This window comes from Ranitomeya imitator, chromosome 9 (assembly GCF_032444005.1).
Source record: "Ranitomeya imitator isolate aRanImi1 chromosome 9, aRanImi1.pri, whole genome shotgun sequence".
NCBI classification, from domain to species: domain Eukaryota; kingdom Metazoa; phylum Chordata; class Amphibia; order Anura; family Dendrobatidae; genus Ranitomeya; species Ranitomeya imitator.
The window spans coordinates 118,365,174-118,387,508 of NC_091290.1; the positions used below are offsets into that span (position 1 = coordinate 118,365,174).

Consider the following 22,335-nt stretch of genomic DNA (forward strand, 5'->3'; position numbering starts at 1 on the left):
TTCACTCCTGTGGTCACAAGTGGTACTGCAGCTTCTGAGCTTCCTTCCTCAGGTGTTCTGGTGAGCTCATTAGCTGCTTCGTTACTTAACTCCACCTGATGCTGCTATCCTTGCTCCTAGTCAATGTTCCAGTGTTGGATCTGAGCTTCTCCTGATTGTTCCTGTGACCTGCTGCTCTGTATAGCTAAGTGCTTTTTTGCTATTTTGTTTTTTTTTCTGTCCAGCTTGTCTTTTGTTTTGCTGGAAGCTCTGAGACGCAAAGGGTGTACCGCCGTGCCGTTAGTCCGGCACGGTGGGTCTTTTTGCCCCCTTTGCGTGGTTTTTGCTTTAGGGTTTTTTGTAGACTGCAAAGTTCGCTTTACTGTCCTCGCTCTGTCTAAGATTATCGGGCCCCACTTTGCTGGATCTATTTCATCCCTACGTTTTGTCTTTTCATCTTACTCACAGTCATTATATGTGGGGGGCTGCCTTTTCCTTTGGGGTATTTCTCTGGGGGCAAGTCAGGCCTATTTTTCTATCTTCAGGCTAGCTAGTTTCTTAGGCTGTGCCGAGTTGCCTAGGTAGTTGTTAGGCGCAATCCACAGCCACATTTAGTTGTGTTTAGGATAGGATCAGGTGTGCAGTCTACAGAGTTTCCACGTCTCAGAGCTCGTTCTTTTGTTTTTGGGTATTTGTCAGATCACTGTGTGCGCTCTGATCGCTAGGCACACTGTGTCTCTGGATTGCCTTCATTACACCTTTCATTAGCAGACATAACAGAATCCCTTCTTGCTTCAAGGCATGGCATCACCCCCTGGGAGGGAGGCAATGCCACTGTGGCAACTGGACTCCTGGGGTATCACATATTCATGTATGCACATTGTTTCAAAAATCTCCCACTCTCTGTACTTGTGACTTGGATGCAGCTGTAAAGAAGTTCCTTACTTCCCACACTCACTCGCTTACTCACTTCTCCCAATAGGATGACAATGAGCTAAGCACAACCCACCGCCAGTTCTCACATCTGCACCACTGTTGTCACTGCCACCACCTGCCGTTCCACAAGGACGCATGCACTGAGTAATCCTCCAGCACACATCATCCAGCCTTCTCAACCACTTATCAGGTACACATCTTGCACACTGGCATCCACAGAGTAACTCAACCAGATGATACTTTCCATCTTTAGAGTTGTGGGTACCTTAAGAACAGAATGGACAAACCTATTACATTTTAGATTTATCATACAAAAAAGGGTACAGTGCTTACAAAAATCACAAAAAGATTAAATAATAATAAGAGATTCACATAAGGCAAAAAATAATACATGCTGCATGGTGACTCAGTGATTAGCACTGTACGGTGGCCCAGTGGTTAGCATTGTGGCTTTGCAGAGCTCGAGTCTTGGGTTCAAATCCCACCAAGGACAACATCTGTAAGAAGTCTCTATGCTCTCCCTGTTTGCGTGAGTTTACTCCAGGTACTCTGGTTTCCTCCCATACTCCAAAGACATCGTAATAGGGAATCTAGATTGTGAGCCCCATTGGGGACAGTGCTGTCTGGAAAGTGCTGTGGAATAAGATAGCACTATATAAGTAATGCACAATAAAAAATAACAGTATAGATCAAAAGGGATAAAAAAAGAAAATGCTTACAAATTAGTTAGGTGAGCGAGTCTTTGCAGACTAGATTGCCACAGGAATTAGGACAGATCTACAATTCACATTGTCTCTAAGGCTACGTTCACATTGGCGTTCCGCCAATGTGCGTCGCTGTTGCGCCGGCGACGCAGCGGCGACGCAGCGGCGACGCGCCCCTATGTTTAACATAGGGGACGCGTGCGTCGTTTTCGTGGCGTTTTTCGCCACGTGCGTCGTTTCCGACGCTAGCATCGGACGCAAGAAAACGCTACATGTAGCATTTTCTGTGCGTCCGATTTTCGTCGGAAAACGACGCACGCGTCGCAAAACGCGCGCGTTTTTGCGCGCGTTTTAGCGTGCGTCGCGCGTTGCGTCGCCGACGCACGGCGGCGCAACGCTAATGTGAACGTAGCCTAAGCGGTCTGACAATGTGTTTTTTAGGATGAGACATTTTAAAGGGTCAGGTCATTCTTTCCTGGTCAGGTGAGAGAATGATGGCTAATTGTATGCATGGAAATATGGCTGCAAATAAATACTTCTAATTTGTCATATTTTCCCTCAGGAACCTCCTAGTCTAGTGGTACAAATTGACTGCCATATTTCCAAGTATATTTTCATCATGACAGACACACTAAAGACCTCTACGATATGGCCATAATTTGGGTGGGTATAACATATCTGTGGTTTCCCAAGGCAGGACCCACAGAGGTGTATGATATCAGATTATTATGGCAGATCATTTTGATATCAGATTATTTTCGATATGGAGGAAAATATGGCATTTCCATTTCTGCCATGTAATGTATCTGGTATGAGTGGAGACGTCTTGTTTGCCTTTGGGGAAATTATTTTCTCCTTTAATGCAGCACCTATTTGCTACTGAGGAAGTACACAGTAAGAGTTTGCTCTTCTAGAAACTGCCAGCTAATTTCTACTTTAATTCTGACTTAATTAATGCTGCCTAATAAGGACCGATTGACTCATCGAGAACTGTGGCATTTCTCACCCGCATACTTCTGCCGAGCTCCATTAAGCACCGACAGTATTGAGGTCTGGTCTTCGCTCCTCAACCTGAATCCCGGACCCTAGACCCTGTGCAAGACAACGAGGACTCTACGTCACCACCAGGAACAGGATCATCAACTCCTGCAGGACGACACTGGATTCAACATGTGCTATCCACGTTGGCACCACCATCTGAACCTACGACTCTGCAGTCAGGAAGCCGTCAGACTGATAAGTTGATCTTAATGAACAGTTGTTATCCTATTCCCCCCTTTACCTCCCTCAGCATACCTGTTTGTGCTCATATCACCTGCCATGCCCATGCTTTTCTTTCCCCCTCCCTGCATGGAGTATTTCCTTGGATTGTAAGACGTCTTTGATTTGAGCTAAGTGTGGAATTGGACATTTATAGCTACGTTTGTTGAAAGTATATTTGTGGAGACATGAGGGTCAGTGAGTGCTCTCATCCGTGGATCCGGCTGTCTTTAGAGAGACTGCATGGACCAGGGCTTATACCACTGAATACCTACTCTCTCCCTATGGGCAGAACGCTACTCAGACAGCACAGGGTGAGGGTAAAACAGTGTGGCACTAATTTATTGAACCACCAACACACAATAGCATACATAAAAGTCCCAGCAAATACCCAAGATGGTGCAAATTACAGAGCCTCACCCTTGTGCTGACTCGCCGGGATTAGAGCTGCTTCCAGTGTTGCATACCCCCACCAGTGGCTCTCCGCTTTTGGCAAGCCCCCACAGCGAGGAGGTAACGGCAAGCTTAGAAAGCTAACCGATAACAGTGAGGTATGTGGCCAGGTGAACCGATTATCCTAACCTGAATGATTTAAGATGTCTCTAAGGTTTCAGTAATGGTCAATGAAGCAGTTCTGTGCTGAGATCCTGAAGAGTACCAACCGGGCTCCTTAGACTTATTCATGGTTCATGTTGGTCAATGGAGCAGATCTGTATTCTTCCACTGGAGAAAAAAAAACCTAGGCTGTTTCATGTAGAATGATAGATCCATGTCCCTCATGGTGGAGTCATGATGTAAAATGGCTGCTGTCCTGTCTCTGGTCCTTTTGGATGTATGGATGTCTTGCCAGAATCTCTGGCTGTTTCTCTCTGTTTCTCTTTCTCTGAGTCTCTTTATAAAGAGGCATGTAACCTATTTTTAGATTTACCAAGTGCCCTTCAGTCTAGCATCACAGATAAGGGGGAGAATAGTGATGAGATCACGTAGCATTACCTGATTAAAGGGAGTCTGTCACCCCCAAAATCGTATATGAGCTGCGGCCACCGGCATCAGGGACTTATCTACAGCATTCTGTAATGCTGTAGATAAGCCCTCGATGTAACCTGAAAGATGAGAAATAAAGGTTATATTATACTCACCCAGGGGCTGTCATGCTGTGGTCCGGGTCCGATGGGCATCGCGGTCCGGCGCAGCGCCTCCTATCTTCATATGATCACATCCTCTTCTTGTCGCGGCTTTGGCATAGGCATACTTTGTCTGCCCTGTTGAGGGCAGAGCAAAGTACTGCAGTGCGCAGGTGCCAGGAAAGGTCAGAAAGGCCCGATGCCTGCACACTGCAGTTCTTTTCTCTGCCCTCAACAGGCAGACAAACTACACCTGTGCAGGAGCCGCGGCAAGAAGAGGATGTCATCGTATGAAGATAGGAGGTGCTGTATCGGACCGCGACGCCCATCGGACCGGACCGCCCCGGGACCGCCCCTGAGTGAGTATAATATAACCTTTATTTCTCATCTTTCAGGTTACATTGGGGCTTACACACCCAAATGCTCTAGACCAGCAAAATGCCCAAACTTCTGCTTTTATAGAAGTAGTCATGTTTGCTGTTGAACATTCAATCAAACAAATTTAATTAGCAGAATATGGCTGCTAGTTACTATCTTTATTTCTATGAAAGCAGAAGGGTTAACTTAATTTCTCACTTCTTCTGCGTTTTGGCCTGGTTTTTGTAGTACATAAAGAACAACACAATGTAATTTGTCGTGTGTTCAAAGAGTGTTTGCACATTTTGTCTCATGGTTGTGTGTTATTATTTGTGCTGGTGCTACTAATTTTGTAGGTTTAAAAATAAAACAGGTAAAATAAGCTCTACAGCATAGAAGAACTATATATAGATTAGTTATAATAGACACATACCACAAACGCACATGCATAGTTTGATGCGGAGTCACTGCTCACAGCCATGAGGCGGGGAATCAAGGGGTCCGATTTCAAAAGCTGGGAGGGTTCGCCAAAGCCAAAGGGATAAGACAAATAGATAATCATCAGAAAGTTCTTGTGCTTCACAGTCTAAAGGGCTAAAGTAAAAGAGTAGCCAAGGCATGGAAAATCCAACGTTGGCAACAAAGATCAATATATACAAACTCAGAGCACAGAGCAAACACACCACTTGAGCAAGTCCAACAATTGCAAGCTCTGATAATAGCCAACCAGTTTAAATAACCAGGTAATCACCCAAAACGGGTTACACCTGGAAGACCCTGCAGGCCCAGCTAGATTGGACAGCTGCAGTGTCAATCACAATAACAACAGCCCAGCATGCCCTTGCCTCATATTGGACAATGTCCGGGCAGCATTAATATAAATGACAGGTTCCCTTTAATTCCACTCTAACCTCACCACCATTGCCCCATTTCTTCCCGGCTGGTCTTCTGGTCTTCATTTCCATATGACTCTTTAAGATATGCAATCAATGACTGATTGTAGAAACAATGCCCAAAAAGTGATGTCTACAAATGTTCAGAGAAACCATGTGAGTGTTGGATAGGCAAGGGAATTTACATTGGGACTCGGGAGTAAGGAGTCTTTTTAATTTTATTAGGTTTTATGCTTACAGGTTGTTTTTTGCATAGTGTACACAAATCCCTTTAGGGTAGGTATATCGACCAGTTAATTATTTTGTTTATTTTCTGCAGTCTCCAATGTCTGGAAAATTTCATTTAGATGTAGCTGGAATTTGTGCTGTCAAATATGTGCAAAAAAATGTAGAAGGGATTTTCTCAAGAAAGGATTCCACATTTCTGTATGCAACATTTAGACATGCAAAAGGTACAGGGCAACAAAGGAGTGGCTTTGTAAGAAGCATATGAAGGTCCTGGAGTGGTCTACCCAGTCTTCAGATCTCAACCCCATAGAAAACCTTTGGAGGGAGTTGAAAGTCTGTGTTGCCCAGCGACAGGCCCAAAACATCACTGCTCTAGAGGAGATCTGCATGGAGGAATGGGCCAACATACCACCAACAGTGTGTGCCAACCTTGTGAAGACTCACATAAAATGTTGGATCTCTGTCATTGCCAACATAGGATATGTAACAAAATATTGAGATGAACTTTTGTTAATGACCAAATACTTATTTTCCACCATAATTTGAAAAATAAATCTTGCCAAATCAGACAAAGTGATTTTCTGGATTTTTTTTCTCAATTTTGACTCTCGCAGTTGTGGTCTACCTATGAAGTCAATAACAGGCCTCTCTCATCTTTTTAAATGGGAGAACTTTTTTTTCCCCACTGTATACCGAATATAATCTGGTATAAATCTGCCAATATGCCACACCTAAATTTTGGACCATTTGCAAGGACAAAAAAGTGGGCCTGATTCATCATTTCATTTGTGCTTTTTTTGTCTACCTTTTGGTGTTTTTTAGTGATGAGCGAGTGTACTAGTTCCTCGGGTTTTCCAGAGCACGCTCAGGTGGTCTCTGAGTATTTGTGACTGCTCGGTGATTTAGCTTTCATTGCCTCAGCTGCATGATTTACGGCTGATAGCCAGCCTGAGTACATGTGGGGGTTGCCTGGTTGCTAGGGAATCCCCACATGTATTCAGGCTGTCTATCAGCTTTAAATCATGCAGCTGAGGCAATGAAAACTAAATCTCCGAGCAGTCACAAATACTCAGAGACCACCCGAGCCTGCTCGGGAAAACCAGGGCAACGAGTACACTTGCTCATCACTAGTGTTTTTCATTTGTGCTTATTTTAACCCATTCCCATTGCGGACAATTTATTTTTCTTTCATTTTCATTTTTTATTCCTATTCTTTCAAGAGTCATAACTTTTTTATTTTTTCCGTGCACATAGCCAAATGATGGCTTGTTTTTTTTGTGGAACATATTGTACCTTTTGAATGACACCATTAATTTTTACATGTGATGCACTGGAAAGCAGGAAAATATTCCAAGTGAGTTGAAATTGCAAAAAAAAGTTCAATTCAACAATTTTTTATTTACCATGTTCACATGTTCATTGTATAGTAAAACTGACCTGGCAATATGATTCTCCAGGTCAGTACAAGTGAGCAGATACCAAACATAGCCCACTGAGCCGAAGTTTTTAATGATACCATATATAGATATTATGTTAGGCTGGTTTCACACGTCAGTTTATTACCAGTACTGGAAAAAAACGGTACCAGAGATATCTGTGTCCGTGTGTGTGTGTGTCCATCCAGATGCGACCGTCAAGGCTGAAAACCACTGGTGAATGAGCTGCTGAGAGCGCAGCATCATTTACCTGCGGTGACATCATCATCGGCATTTTCCCACGGTCCTGAGGTCACCGCAGTTCAGCCCAGCCTCGATGATGTCACCACTGGTGAATGATGCTGCACTCTCAGCAGCTCATTCACCAGTGGTTTTCAGCTGGGACGGTCGTATCTTGGCACCGTCCAGGTTGAAAACGATTTTGCGCCCAGACATGGATTACAGCGTGGGACACAACAACGGACAGATATGGTATATTGTTGTTTTTTTATTTTATTTTTACTAAAATTTAAAAAAGGATTTAAAAAAATAACACTTTTAAGTAAAACAAATTGATTGTTTTTATTAAAAAATATGAAATTTCAGTGAAATTTATGAAGAAAGCAAGAACTGCCAAAAATAATGGACTCAATACATCCTGTGTTAGACATAAAGGAGGGCCTTTGTTATGATCCGGTGACCTTGGAGCCGCATGAATAACTTTCACTGGAGTAGGTGGTAACTGTACTGACCGCAAATCCTGATCTAACACCGCAACTAGAAGTAGCCGTGGGGTGTGTCTAACAAACCCTAGACACCTCGTCACAGCCGGAGGACTAAATACCCCTATAGATAGAAATAGGAATAATATCTTGCCTCAGAGCAGAACCCCAAAGGATAGGCAGCCCCCCACGAATATTGACTGTGAGTAGGAGAGGAAAGACACACGCAGGCAGAAAACAGGATTTAGCAAAAGAGGCCACTCTAGCTAAAATAGGAAAGGATAGGACAGAATACTGTGTGGTCAGTATTAAAACCCTTCCAAAAATATCCACAGCAGATTATACAAAAAAATTCCTCCATCTAACTAAAGACGTGGAACGTATATCTGCAACTCCAGAGAATCCTACACACAGAGCAGAATTACAATCAAAAATCCAGCACACAGCATGTGTGCCAAAGAAAAAAAACCAGACACTTATCTTTGCTGAATTGGCAGCTAAGCAGGAGAAACCAGACAGAGGTCCAACACCTTCCAAAAACCAAACTAATGAATCCTGCAAACCTAAATACCCCAGTCAGAATTGCAATCAGCAGATACACCTGACCAGGATTGCAGCCCACAGACAACTGCATTACCACCTACAACCACCGGAGGGAGCCCAAAAGCAGAATTAACAACAGTACCCCCCCTTGAGGAGGGGTCACCAAACCCTCACCGGAGCCCCCAGGCCGATCAGGATGAGTCAGATGAAAGGCACGAACCAAATCAGCGGCATGGACATCAGAGGCAAAAACCCAAGAATTATCCTCCTGGCCATAACCTTTCCATTTGACAAGGTACTGAAGCCTCCGCCTCGAAAAACGGGAATCCAAAATCTTCTCAACAACATATCCCAACGCCCCATCAACCAACACAGGGGCCGGAGGATCAACAGAGGGAACAACGGGCTCCACATATTTCCGCAATAAAGATCTATGGAAGACATTATGGATCGCAAAAGAAGCCGGAAGCGCCAGTCGAAAAGACACCGGATTAATAATCTCAGAAATCCTGTAAGGACCAATAAACCGAGGCTTAAACTTAGGAGAAGAAACCTTCATAGGAACATGACGGGAAGACAACCAGACCAGATCCCCAACCCGAAGCCGGGAACCAACACACCGACGACGGTTAGCAAAACGTTGAGCCTCCTCCTGAGACAACACCAAATTGTCCACTACATGAGCCCAAATCTGCTGCAACCTGTCAACCACAGAATCCACACCAGGACAGTCAGAAGGCTCAACCTGCCCAGAAGAAAAATGAGGATGAAAACCAAAATTACAAAAGAAAGGCGAAACCAAAGTAGCCGAACTAGCCCGATTATTAAGGGCAAACTCAGCCAATGGCAAGAAAGCCACCCAATCATCCTGATCAGCAGACACAAAGCATCTCAAATAAGTCTCCAAAGTCTGATTAGTTCGCTTGGTCTGACCATTTGTCTGAGGATGAAACGCAGAAGAAAAAGACAAATCAATGCCCAACCTAGCACAAAAGGCCCGCCAAAACCTAGGAACAAACTGGGAACCTCTGTCGGACACAATATTCTCCGGAATACCATGCAAACGAACCAACGAAAAAACAACGTAACCAAATCCGAAGAGGAAGGCAATTTAGGCAAAGGCACCAAATGAACCATCTTATAAAACCGGTCACAAACAACCCAGATAACCGACATCCTGTGGGAAACCGGAAGATCAGAAATAAAATCCATAGAAATATGCGTCCAGGGCCTCTCTGGGACCGGCAATGGCAAAAGCAACCCACTAGCACGGGAACAAAAAGGCTTGGCCCGCGCACAAGTCCCACAGGACTGCACAAAAGAACGCACATCACGCGACAAAGAAGGCCACCAAAGGACCTACCAACCAAGTCTCTGGTACCAAAAATGCCAGGATGACCAGCCAACACGGAACAGTGAACCTCAGAAATCACTCTACTAGTCCATCTGTCAGGAACAAACAGTTTCCCCACAGGACAGCGGTCAGGTCTGTCAGCCTGAAATTCCTGAAGAACCCGTCGTAAATCAGGGGAAATGGCAGAAAGGACCACCCCTTCTTTCAGAATACCGACCGGTTCCAAGACCTCAGGAGACTCAGGCAAAAAACTCCTAGAGAGGGAATTAATGTTCTTAGAACCCGGAAGGTACGAGACCACGAAATCAAAACGGGAAAAAAACAAGGGCCATGGAGCCTGTCTAGGATTCAGCCATTTGGCAGACTCGAGGTAAATAAAATTCTTATGATCGGTCAAGACCACAAAACGATGCTTAGCTCCCTCAAGCCAATGTCGCCACTCCTCAAACGCCCACTTCATTACCAACAACTCCCGATTGCCGACATCATAATTGCGTTCAGCAGGCGAAAACTTACGGGAAAAGGAGGCACACGGTTTCATTAAGGAACTAACAGGATCCCTCTGAGACAAAACGGCCCCTGCCCCAATCTCAGAAGTGTCAACCTCAACCTGAAACGGAAGAGAAACATCCGGTTGGTGCAACACCGGAGCAGAAGTAAATCGACGTTTAAGCTCCTGAAAGGCAGAGACAGCCGCAGAGGACCAATTCGCCACATCAGCGCCTTTCTTCGTCAAATCGGTCAAGGGTTTAACCACGCTGGAAAAATTAGAAATGAAACGGCGATAAAAATTTGCAAAACCCAAAAATGTCTGAAGACTCTTCACGGATGTGGGCTGAATCCAATCATGAATGGCCTGAACCTTAACCGGATCCATCTCTATAGACGAGGGAGAAAAAATGAAGCCCAAAAAAGAAACCTTCTGCACCCCAAAGAGACACTTAGACCCTTTCACAAACAGGGCATTGTCACGAAGGATCTGAAATACCATCCTGACCTGTTCCACATGAGACTCCCAATCATCGGAAAAAATCAAAATATCATCCAAATATACAATCAAGAACTTATCAATATAAGTCCGGAAGATATCATGCATGAAGGACTGAAAAACAGATGGAGCATTAGTGAGCCCGAATGGCATCACAAGGTATTCAAAATGGCATTCATCACCCTTCTTAATATGAACAAGATTATATGCCCCCCGAAGGTCAATCTTAGTAAACCAACTAGCTCCCTTAATCCTAGCAAATAAATCGGTAAGCAAAGGTAAAGGGTATTGAAACTTGACCGTGATCTTATTCAAGAGGCGATAATCAATACAGGGTCTCAAGGAGCCATCTTTTTTAGCAACAAAAAAGAATCCCGCTCCCAACGGTGAAGAAGATGGCCGAATATGCCCTTTCTCCAAAGACTCCTTAATATAGCTCCGCATGGCGGTGTGTTCAGGCACAGACAGGTTGAAAAGTCGACCCTTAGGAAACTTACAGCCTGGAATCAAGTCAATCGCACAATCGCAATCCCTGTGCGGTGGAAGGAAGCTGGACTTGGGCTCATCGAATACATCCTGAAAATCAGACAAAAACTCTGGAATTTCAGAAGAGGAGATTGACATCAAAGGAACATCATTATGAACCCCCTGACAACCCCAACTAGTCACAGACATGGACTTCCAATCCAACACAGGACTATGTACCTGCAACCGCGGAAAACCCAGCACGATAGCATCATGCAAATTATGCAACACCAGAAATCGAAAATCTTCCTGATGGGCTGGCGCCATGCGCATGGTCACCTGTGTCCAAAACTGGGGCTTATTTTTAGCCAAGGGTGTAGCATCAATGCCCCTTAAAGGAATAGGGTTCTGCAAAGGCTGCAAGGGAAAACCACAACGCCTGGCAATCTCAAAGTCCATTAAGTTCAAGGCGGCGCCTGAATCCACAAACGCCATGACAGAAAATGATGACAATGAGCAGATCAAGGACACAGATAACAGAAATTTAGGTTGTACAGTGCTGATGGTAAATGAACTAACGATCCTCTTTGTCCGCTTAGGGCAGACTGAAATGACATAAGAAGCGTCGCCACAATAATAACACAACCTATTCTGACGTCTGAATCCTTGTCGTTCCATTCTAGACAGAATCCTATCACACTGCATTGGCTCAGGAATGTGCTCTGAGTACAACGCCACAGCGCGCACAGTTCTGCGCTCCCGCAAGCGCCGGTCAATCTGAATGGCCAGAGACATAGAATCACTCAGACCGGAAGGCGTGGGAAACTCCACCATAACATCTTTAACGGATTCAGAAAGACCCTTTCTGAAAATTGCCGCCAAAGCATCATTATTCCATTTAGTCAACACAGACCATTTTCTGAATTTCTGACAATACAATTCTGCCGCCTCTTGACCCTGAGACAGGGCCAACAAGGTCTTCTCAGCTTGATCCACAGAATTAGGTTCATCATATAATAATCCTAAAGCCTGAAAAAAGGAGTCTACATTAAGCAAAGCCGGATTCCCAGATTCCAGGGAAAACGCCCAATCCTGCGGATCGCAACGCAGCAGGGAGATGACGATTTTAACCTGCTGAATGGAATCACCGGAGGATCGAGGTCTCAGAGCAAAAAACAGTTTACAGTTGTTTTTAAAACTCAAAAATTTGGACCTGTCACCAAAAAACAAATCAGGAGTAGGAATCTTCGGTTCTAAAACAGGAGTCTGAACAATATAATCAGAAATACCCTGTACCCTAGCAGCAAGCTGGTCTACACGAGAAGCTAATTCCTGAACATCCATGCTAGCAGAAGACTCCTCAGCCACCTATAGAAAAAGAGGGAAGAGAAGACAAAGCAGACTGCAGAAAAAAAAATGGCTCAACACCTTTCTTCCTTTCTTCTGAGATGCATTTAACTAATTATTGGCCAGTTGTACTGTTATGATCCGGTGACCTTGGAGCCGCATGAAACTTTTTCTGGAGTAGGTGGTAACTGTACTGACCGCAAATCCTGAACTAACACCGCAACTAGAAGTAGCTGTGGGGTGTGCCTAACAAACCCTAGACACCTCGACACAGTCGGAGGACTAAATACCCCTATAGATGGAAATAGGAATTCTACCTTGCCTCAGAGCAGAACCCCAAAGGATAGGCAGCCCCCCACGAATATTGACTGTGAGTAGGAGAGGAAAGACACACGCAGGCAGAAAACAGAATTTAGCAAAAGAGGCCACACTAGCTAAATAGGAAAGGATAGGACAGAATACTAAGCGGTCAGTATTAAAATCCTTAAAAATTATCCACAGCAGATAATACAAAAAATTCCACCATCTAACTAAAGAAGTGGAACGTATATCTGCAACTCCTGAGAATCCAACAAGACTGAGTAAATACTGACATAATCTAAGCTGGACAAGAAAAAACCAATGAATAGCACTGAATTAAAAAGCACACAGCATGTGTGCCACAGAAACAAAACCAGACACTTATCTTTGCTGATTTGGCAGCAAGGCAGGAGGAACCAGACAGAGGTCCAACACCTCCCAACAACCATGGACAACTGGCAAGGACTAATGAATCCTGCACACCTAAATACCCCAGTCAAAACTGCAATCAGCAGATACACCTGACCAGGACTGCAACCCAGGGACAACTGCATTACCACCTACAACCACCGGAGGGAGCCCAAATGCAGAATTCACAACAGTTTTCTCTCAGGAATCTCCTAGTGGTACAATTTGACTGCCATATTTCCAAGTATGCTTTCATCATGATAGACACACTAAAAACCTCTACGATATATATATTCATAATTTGGGTGGGTATAACATATATGTGGTTTCCCAAGGCAGGACCAACAGAGGTGTTGATATCAGATTATTATGGCGGATAGCTTTGATATCAGATTATTATCGATATGGCAGGGAAATATGGCGTTTCCATTTCTACCATATGATGTCTCTGGTATGAGTGGAAACGTCTTGTCTGCCTTAGGGGAAATTATCTTATCCTTTGATGCATCATCTATTTGCTACTGAGGAAGTACACAGTTAAGGTACCGTCACACTATACGATTTACCTACGATCATGACCAGCGATATGACCTGGCCGTGATCGTAGGTAAATCGTAGTGTGGTCGCTGGGGAGCTGTCACACAGACAGCTCTCCAGCGACCAACGATGCCGAGGTCCCTGGGTAACCAGGGTAAACATCGGGTAACTAAGCGCAGGACCGCGCTTAGTAACCCCATGTTTACCCTGGTTACAAGCGTAAAACTAAAAAAAAACAAAACAGCACATACTTACATCTGGTGTCCGTCAGGTCCCTTGCAGTCTGCTTCCCGCACTGTGACTGCCGGCCGTAAAGTGAAAGTGAAAGCACGTCACCGCTGTGCTCTGCTTTCACTTTACGGCCGGCAGTCAGTGAGTGCGGGAAGCAGACGGCAAGGGACCTGACGGACACCAGAATGTAAGTATGTGCTGTTTTTTTTTTTTTTAGTTTTACGCTTGTAACCAGGGTAAACATTGGGTAACTAAGCGCGGCCCTGCCCTTAGTTACCCGATGTTTACCCTGGTTACAAGCGAACGCATCGCTGGATCGCATCGCTAGATCGCTAGATCGGTGTCACACACACCGATCTAGCGATGACAGCGGGAGATCCAGCGATGAAAGAAAGTTCCATACGATCTGCTACGACGTACGATTCTCAGCAGGATCCCTGATCGCTGCTGCGTGTCAGACACAGCGATATCGTAACGATATCGCTGGAACGTCACGAATCGTACCGTCGTAGCGATCTAAATGGTATAGTGTGACGGTACCCTAAGTGTACACAGTAAGAGTTTGCTCTTCTAGAAACTGTCAGCTTCTTTCTACTTTAATTATGACTTACAGAGGAGTCCATTGATATTGGATTTACCCAACCCATATCTCCTCCATTACTTACATCTCACTTCAAGTTCTACCACACCATTTCAATGAGGTTGAGGTCTGGATTTTGACTGGGCTATTGAAACATATTAATTCTTTTATTTTTTTAGCCATTCTAATGTAAATTTGCTCATGTGCTTGGGATCATTGTTCTATTGCATGGCTCAGTTTATGCAAAGATTCAACTTTTGAATAGCTGGCCTCACATTGGGCTCTAGAATACTTTGGTATACAGAGAGGGTCTGGGTCGATTTAATGACTTCAAGGTTCCCAGATCTTGTGGTTGCAGAACAAACCCAAATCATCACCCTTCCACCACCTTATTTGATTGTAATATGTCTTTGATTTGAGCTAAATGTGGAACTGGGCATTATAGCCACATCTGTTCAAAGTATATTGTTCAATAATTCTTGTGGTTTACTCAATTTGCAACTTTACAAAGTTTAGACATGGTGTCAAAAGCTTGTAAAACATTAAAAAAGCCATACTTATTCAGCCTTTTTCTAATTGTTCATCATGAATTAGAAGATGTAACATACTAGCCGACACTTTTAGAGTCTTAACTGTTGCTTGCTTGAAAATTTTCTGGAAATGTGAATTTTCTGGGGCATCCTCAAATTTCTTAAATGTTTTCCACATGTGCAGTGAAGGTACGACCTTACGCAGACACTTTGTTCAGTTCTTTTTTTTCCCAAAAGATTGGAAAAGGGAAAACTCTTGCGAATGCTCTGTCTTTTACTGCAACACATTGTCAGGCAGTTGAAAAAAAATATTATTTCCACAAATAAAAAAACTAGAATTTAGTAAAGTCATGTTTTTTATTATCATAAACTACACGGCATAAAACATTTTTTTTTTAACATGAATGAATTATTCCAACAGTACTGACCAGGCTTTTTCAACATCCTACATTATATTTAACTGTTGTCATATTCTCTGAAGAATGTGCTTAGATGAAGATTTCCTCAGTTGCGCTTTTCTCTGGATAGGTACTCCGCTCTGCACTTTTTGTTTATGTAGATCCATGCAAGTATCCAAAAGCATTCTGGCATCTGGCGTGCTATAAACATCTAAAATAAGGATTAATAAAATTAATGTGCTTTGTTATAGATAAGATAATGTCTATATAATGTTTTACAATACCTCATCCTCATATCCTACTTCAACCTAGACCACACTCAGAAGAAAAAAACTCCAGCGTTATGATGTACTTAAAGCTCTTGATCCCTAATGTCAAATCTATTAACTGGACCCCCACTTATCATACTGGTGAGTTTGCATTTGGCAGAGGAGAGTTTTGGCACTCACAGAGCTCAGATACCACTGCACGACTGAGGCTAGATCCAGAGGTCCTGCCAGCTTCAGAGCGGCCCAAGCAGGTTGTAAAGCATAGACCAGGTGGCGCACACTCCTTACTTACATAACCGGCAACTCAGACTGCAGGCACAGAGCTGTACACTATAAGATTCCTCTGTTCTTGAGAAAGGAGAGGATTTTTAGCTCTGTTTTCAATCTGTGACAGTGGAATGTAAAGCACCCTTCCCACCTGCGATGTGAACACAGGGTGCCCATGTTCTGCTATGACAGGTGGGAGTCTGTTGAAGACCCCCATGACTGCCATAATAGTACTCCTAATAGTCTGTGGATGGAGTTCACAGGAAACCAAGATTTTTACTACATATTGCAATAAAGTTGTATTGCAATATACAGTTCAAGATTATGACAGGTTCAAGTTCCTTCAGGGGACTAAAAAGAGAAAATAAGAAAAAACAAACAAAAACTTTATTTGATGTGCCATCACTCTCTGATATAAGGGTACAAAAATTAAAAGTTTGAAAATTGCACAATTTTCAAACTTTTTACCAAATTTCAGTTTTTTTTCATAAATGAAAGGAAGTTATATCGAAGAAATTTTTACCACTAACATGATTTACAATATGTCTCGAAAAAACAACCTCAGAATCAATGGGATAACTTGAAGTGTTCTAGAGCTATAACCTCAAAGTGACAGTGGTCAGAATTGTTAAAATTGACTTGGTCAATAAGTACCAAATTGGCTCTGTCACTAACGGGTTAATAACAAATTGAAAAAAAAAATCGAATCATCTCACTTTTCTTATTAAAAAGAAAGATTTTTTTTTTTAAATTCTAAAATACACATATGTGGTATTGTTGTGTCTGTAAAAGTCAGATATATTAATATGTAAAACTAATCAAACTGATTGGCTAACACTGTAAAGAGAAAAAATCAAAACCCCCAAATTAGGTTTTTTCATTTGCCACAGCTCTGTAGAAAAACATGCTTTAAGAAGTGATTAAAATGTTGTATCTACACTAAAAAGAGATCAATAATAAGACCTCACACAACTCAATCGACAGAAACATGAAAACATTAAGGATCTCAGAACATGGTTACAGAAGCAAAAAGTCTTTGTTTGCGCTTCTCCAAATTTGTTTTAACTTAAATAATAAAAATCTATCTAAGCTTGGTATTGGCGTAATTATACTGACAGGGTGAATCATGATACCAGGTGATTTTTTTCAAGACAATTGGCGCCGTAAAACAAAACCCCACAACTATGTCAGACTTGCAATTTTACCTCACTTTTTGATATTTTTTTTAAATATTTTTCCAGTACATTGTGTGATAAAATTAAAGGTGTTACTCAAAATTATAACTTGTCCCTTCCCCTCTCATCCTCCTCCTCCCCCCCCCCAAAAAAAAAAAATGGCTATGTTGGCGCAAATATTAGTTAGGGCTCTTGAAAAACGAGGAGGAAAAAGGGGATGTAAAAATGACAACAAAAAAAAAAACATTGCCGGGTCCTTTTACTTTAACCCCTTAGTGACAGAGCCAATTTGGTACTTAATGACCGAGCCAATTTTTACAATTCTGACCACTGTCACTTTATGAGGTTATAACTCTGGAACGCTGTAACAGATCCTGCTGATTCTGAGATTGTTTTTTCGTGACATATTGTACTTCATGTTAGTGGTAACATTTCTTCGATATTACTTGCGATTATTTATCAAAAAAAAGGAAATATGGCGAAAATTTTTAAAATTTTGCAATTTTCAAACTTTGTATTTTTATGCCCTTAAATCCGAGAGATATGTCACGATAAATAGTTAATAAATAACATTTCCTACATGTCTACTTTACATCAGCACAATTTTGGAAACAAAATTTTTTTTTGTTAGGGAGTTATAAGGGTTAAAAGTTGACCAGCAATTCCTCATTTTTACAACACCATTTTTTTTTAGGGACCACATCACATTTGAAGTCATTTTGAGGGGTCTATATGATAGAAAATAACGAAGTGTGACACCATTCTAAAAACTACACCCCTCAAGGTTCTCAAAACCACATTCCAGAAGTTTATTAACCCTTTACGTGCTTCACAGGAACTGAAACAATGTGGAAGGAAAAAATGAACATTTAACTTTTTTTTGCAAACATCTTAATTCAGAACCATTTTTTTTATTTTCACATGTGTAAAAACAGAAATGTAACCATAAATTTTGTTATGCAATTTCTCCTCAATACGCCAATACCCCATATGTGGGGGTAAACCACTGTTTGGGCGCACCACAGAACTTGGAAGTGAAGGAGCGCCGTTTGACTTTTTCAATGCAGAATTGGCTGGAATTGAGATCGGACGCCATGTCACGTTTAGAGAGCCCCTGATGTGCCTAAACAGTGGAAACTCCCCACAAGTGACACCATTTTGGAAACTAGACCCCTTAAGGAACTTATCTAGATGTGTGGTGAGCACTTTGAACCCCCAACTGCTTCACAGAAGTTTATAACGTAGAGCCGTGAAAATAAAAAAATCGCTTTTGTTTACACAAAAATGATCTTTTCGCCCACAAATTCTTATTTTCACAAGGGTAACAGGAGAAATTAGACCACAAAAGTTGTTGTGCGATTTCTCCTGAATACGTCGATACCCAATATGTGGGGGTAAACCACTGTTTGGGCGCACCGCAGAGCTTGGAAGAGAAGGAGTGCCGTTTTACTTTTTCAATGTAGCATTGTCTGGAATTGAGATCGGACGCCATGTCGCGTTTGGAGAGCCCCTGATGTGCCTAAACAGTAGAAATCCCCAAGTGACCCCATTTTGGAAACTAGACCCCCCATGGAACTTATCTAGATGTGTGGTGATAACTTTGAATGCCCAAGTGCTTCACAGAAGTTTATAATGAGTCGTGAAAATAAAAAAGGTTTTTTTTTTTCCACAAAAAAAGATTTTTTAGCTCCCAAGTTTTTATTTTCACAAGGGTAACAAGAGAAATTGGACCCCAAAAGTTGTTGTCCAATTTGTCCTGAGTATGCTGGTACCCCATATGTGGGGGTAAACCACTGTTTGGGCGCACGGCAGAGGTCGGAAGGAAGGAGCGCCGTTTTGGAATGCAGACTTTGATAGAATGGTCTGCGGGCGTTATGTTGCGTTTGCAGAGCCCCTGATGTACCTAACCAGTAGAAACCCTCCACAAGTGACCCCATTTTGGAAACTAGACCCCCAAGGAACTTACCTAGATGTGTGGTGAGAACTTTGAATGCCCAAGTGCTTCACAGAAGTTTAGAATGCAGAGTCGTGAAAATAAAAAATATTTTTTTTTCCACAAAAAAGATATTGTAGCCCCCAAGTTTTTATTTTCACAAGGGTAACAGGAGAAATTGGACCACTAAAGTTGTTGTTCAATTTATCCTGAGTACGCTGATGCCCCATATGTGGGGGTAAACCACTGTTTGGGCGCACGGAAGAGCTCGGAAGGGAAGGAGCGCCGTTTTGGAATGCAGACTTAGATAGAATGGCCTGTGGGCGTTATGTTGCGTTTGCAGAGCCCCTGATGTACCTAAACAGTAGTAACCCCCCACAAGTGACCCCGTTTTGGAAACTAGACCCCCCAAGGAACTTATATAGATGTGTGGTGAGAACTTTGAATGCCCAAATGCTTCACAGAAGTTTATAATGCAGAGTCATAAAAATAAATTTTTTTTTTTTTCCACAAAAAAGATTTTGTAGCCCCCAAGTTTTTATTTTCACGAGGGTAACAGGAGAAATTGGACCCCAGAAGTTGTTGTCCAATTTATCCTGAGTACGCTGATGCCCCATATGTGGGGGTAAACCACTGTTTGGGCGCACGGAAGAGCTCGGAAGGGAAGGAGCGCCGTTTTGGAATGCAGACTTAGATAGAATGGCCTGTGGGCATTTTGTTGCGTTTGCAGAGCCCCTGATGTACCTAAACAGTAGTAACCCCCGACAAGTGACCCCGTTTTGGAAACTAGACCCCCCAAGGAACTTATATAGATGTGTGGTGAGAACTTTGAATGCCCAAATGCTTCACAGAAGTTTATAATGCAGAGTCATAAAAATATATTTTATTTTTTTTTCCACAAAAAAGATTTTGTAGCCCCCAAGTTTTTATTTTCACAAGGGTAACAAGAGAAATTGGACCCCAGAAGTTGTTGTCCAATTTATCCCGAGTACGCTGATGCCCCATATGTGGGGGTAACCCACTGTTTGGGCGCACGGCAGAGCTCAGAAGGGAGGGAGCACCATTTGACTTTTTGAGCTAAAAATTGGCTGTCGTGTTTGGAGACCCCCTGATGTACCTAAACAGTGGAAACCCCCCAATTCTAGCTCCAACCCTAACCCCAACACACCCCTAACTCTAATCCCAACCTGATCCATAATCCTAATCACTAACCCTAACGATAATCACAACCCTTACCCCAAAACAACCCTAATGTCAACCCTAACAATAACCCTAATCAAAACCCTAAATCCAACACACCCCTAATCCTAATCTCAACCCTAACCTCAAACCTAACCCTAATCCCAATACACCCCTACCCCTAATCCCAACCCTAACCTTAACCCTAATCCCAAACCTAACCCTAATCCCAAGCGTAACCCTAATGCCAACCCTAACCCTAATACCAACCCCAATCCGTCGTTTTGGACAAGAAACGGATCCTGCAAATGTGCCCGCAGGATGCGTTTTTTGCCCATAGACTTGTTTTGCCGACGGATTGTGACGGATGGCCACACGTCGCGTCCGTCGTGCACTGGATCAGTTGTGTTTTGGCGGGCCGTCAGCACAAAAAAACGTTCTTACCGCGCATGCGTGGCCGTAACTCCGCCCCCTCCTCCCCAGGTCATAGATTGGGCAGCGGATGCGTTGAAAAACTACATCCGCTGCCCACATTGTGCACAATTTTCACAACGTATGTCGGTATGTCGGGCCGACGCATTGCGACGGCCCCGTACCGACGTAAGTGTGAAAGAAGCCTAACCCTAAATTTAGCGCCAACCCTAACCCTAAACTTAGCCCCAACCCTAACCCTAAATTTAGCCTCAACCCTAACCCTAAATTTAGCCCTTACTCTAGCCCTAGCCCTAACCCTAGCCCTAACCCTAGCCCTAACCCTAGCCCTAATTTTAGCCCCAACTGCTTTCTCCTGCCGGCCGGCAGATGGAGACAGATGGCAGGCGCTCTGCGCATGCGCCCGCCATTTTCTTTTCCCCAGAAGACGCCGGCGGCCAGGAGGAGCAGCAGGAGGACCCAGGGACACCGGTAAGTATGATAGGGTCCCAGAATCCCCCTATTTCTCTGTCCTCTGATGTGCGATCACATCAGAGGACAGAGAATGACACTTTGCTTTTTTTTTTCGGTCGCCGGTAAACAGTTAATTACCGGCGATCGCAAAACAAGGGTCGGTAAAACCGACCCCGATCATGTTCTTTGGGGTCTCGGCTACCCCCGGCAGCCAAGACCCCAAAGATTCTCCCGGGGTCGGCTGGCCATTTTGAAGATGGTGGCGCCCACCGGGAGCCACGAGGAGCACCGGGGGAGACAGGTAAGTATTGGGGGGCTACCTGGGACCCCATTTCTCTGTCCTCTGATGTGTGATCACATCGGAGGACAGAGAAATTAAAAAGAAATCGCTTTTTTTTTTTGCGATCGCCGGTAAACGGTTAATTACCGGCGATCGCAAAAGCGGGGTCGGTTAAAAAACCCCGGAATCATGTTCTCTGGGGTCTCGGCTACCCCCGGCAGCCGAGACCCCGGAGAAAATCCGACTCTGGGGGGCGCTATTTACTTTTTCCACAGCGCCGTTAATTAACGGCGCTGTGGTTTAAGTACCCTTAGCGGCCGCCGTTAAAAGGCGTATCGGCGGCCGTTAAGGGGTTAAAGGGAACCTGTCATGCAAAAACGCTATTTACCTGCACTTATAGGTTTAGTCTGCAGGTAAATAGTGAACTGTTATCCTCCCAGGAACCACCAGCTCTCAGTCATGGGGACTTACCCGGAGCGAAGCGACTAGTCATTACTCACTACTACTACTGTGAGTAGTGGCTGTAATCACTCCCCAGAACTCTGCAGTGTATCTATGCAGAGTGAGCTGTCAATTAATGTGACGAGAAAGTGATCACAGCTGCCATTCACAGTATAATTATAATTTTAGGCCACATTCACACGTTCAGTATTTGGTCAGTATTTTACTTACAGTGGGGGCGGAAAGTATTCAGACCCCTTTAAATTTTTCACTCTGTTTCATTGCAGCTATTTGGTAAATTCAAAAAAGTTCATTTTTTTCTCATTAATGTACACTCTGCACCCAATCTTGACTGAAAAAAATAGAAATGTAGAAATTTTTGCAAATTCATTAAAAACTGAAATATCATATGGTCATAAGTAGTGTTGAGCCACCTCTCTAGTGTTCGGGTTCGGTTCGGTTTGTCGAACAGGGACGTGTTCGACAAAATGTTCATCGAACGTTCGACGAACACCGTCGAACCCTATTGAAACCAATGGCAGGCAAACACAAACAAACACATAGAAAACACCTTAAAAGGTGTCCAAAAGCTGACAAACTGCTCAGA

At 43.4% G+C, this 22,335-nt stretch overlaps 1 protein-coding gene across 3 annotated transcripts in view; it reads right to left on the reverse strand.

The window, feature by feature from the left end:
* Positions 1-15,239: 15,239 nt before the first annotated feature.
* The window catches only part of LOC138648769 (inactive hydroxysteroid dehydrogenase-like protein 1), a 103,984-nt gene continuing 96,888 nt past the window's right edge, over positions 15,240-22,335 (reverse strand). For all 3 annotated transcript variants that reach the window (XM_069738650.1, XM_069738651.1, XM_069738649.1), the window contains one exon: positions 15,240-15,510. In XM_069738650.1, coding sequence (XP_069594751.1) covers positions 15,406-15,510 — 105 coding nt within the window. In that variant the 3' untranslated portion in view covers positions 15,240-15,405. The remainder of the gene's footprint in view (positions 15,511-22,335) is intronic.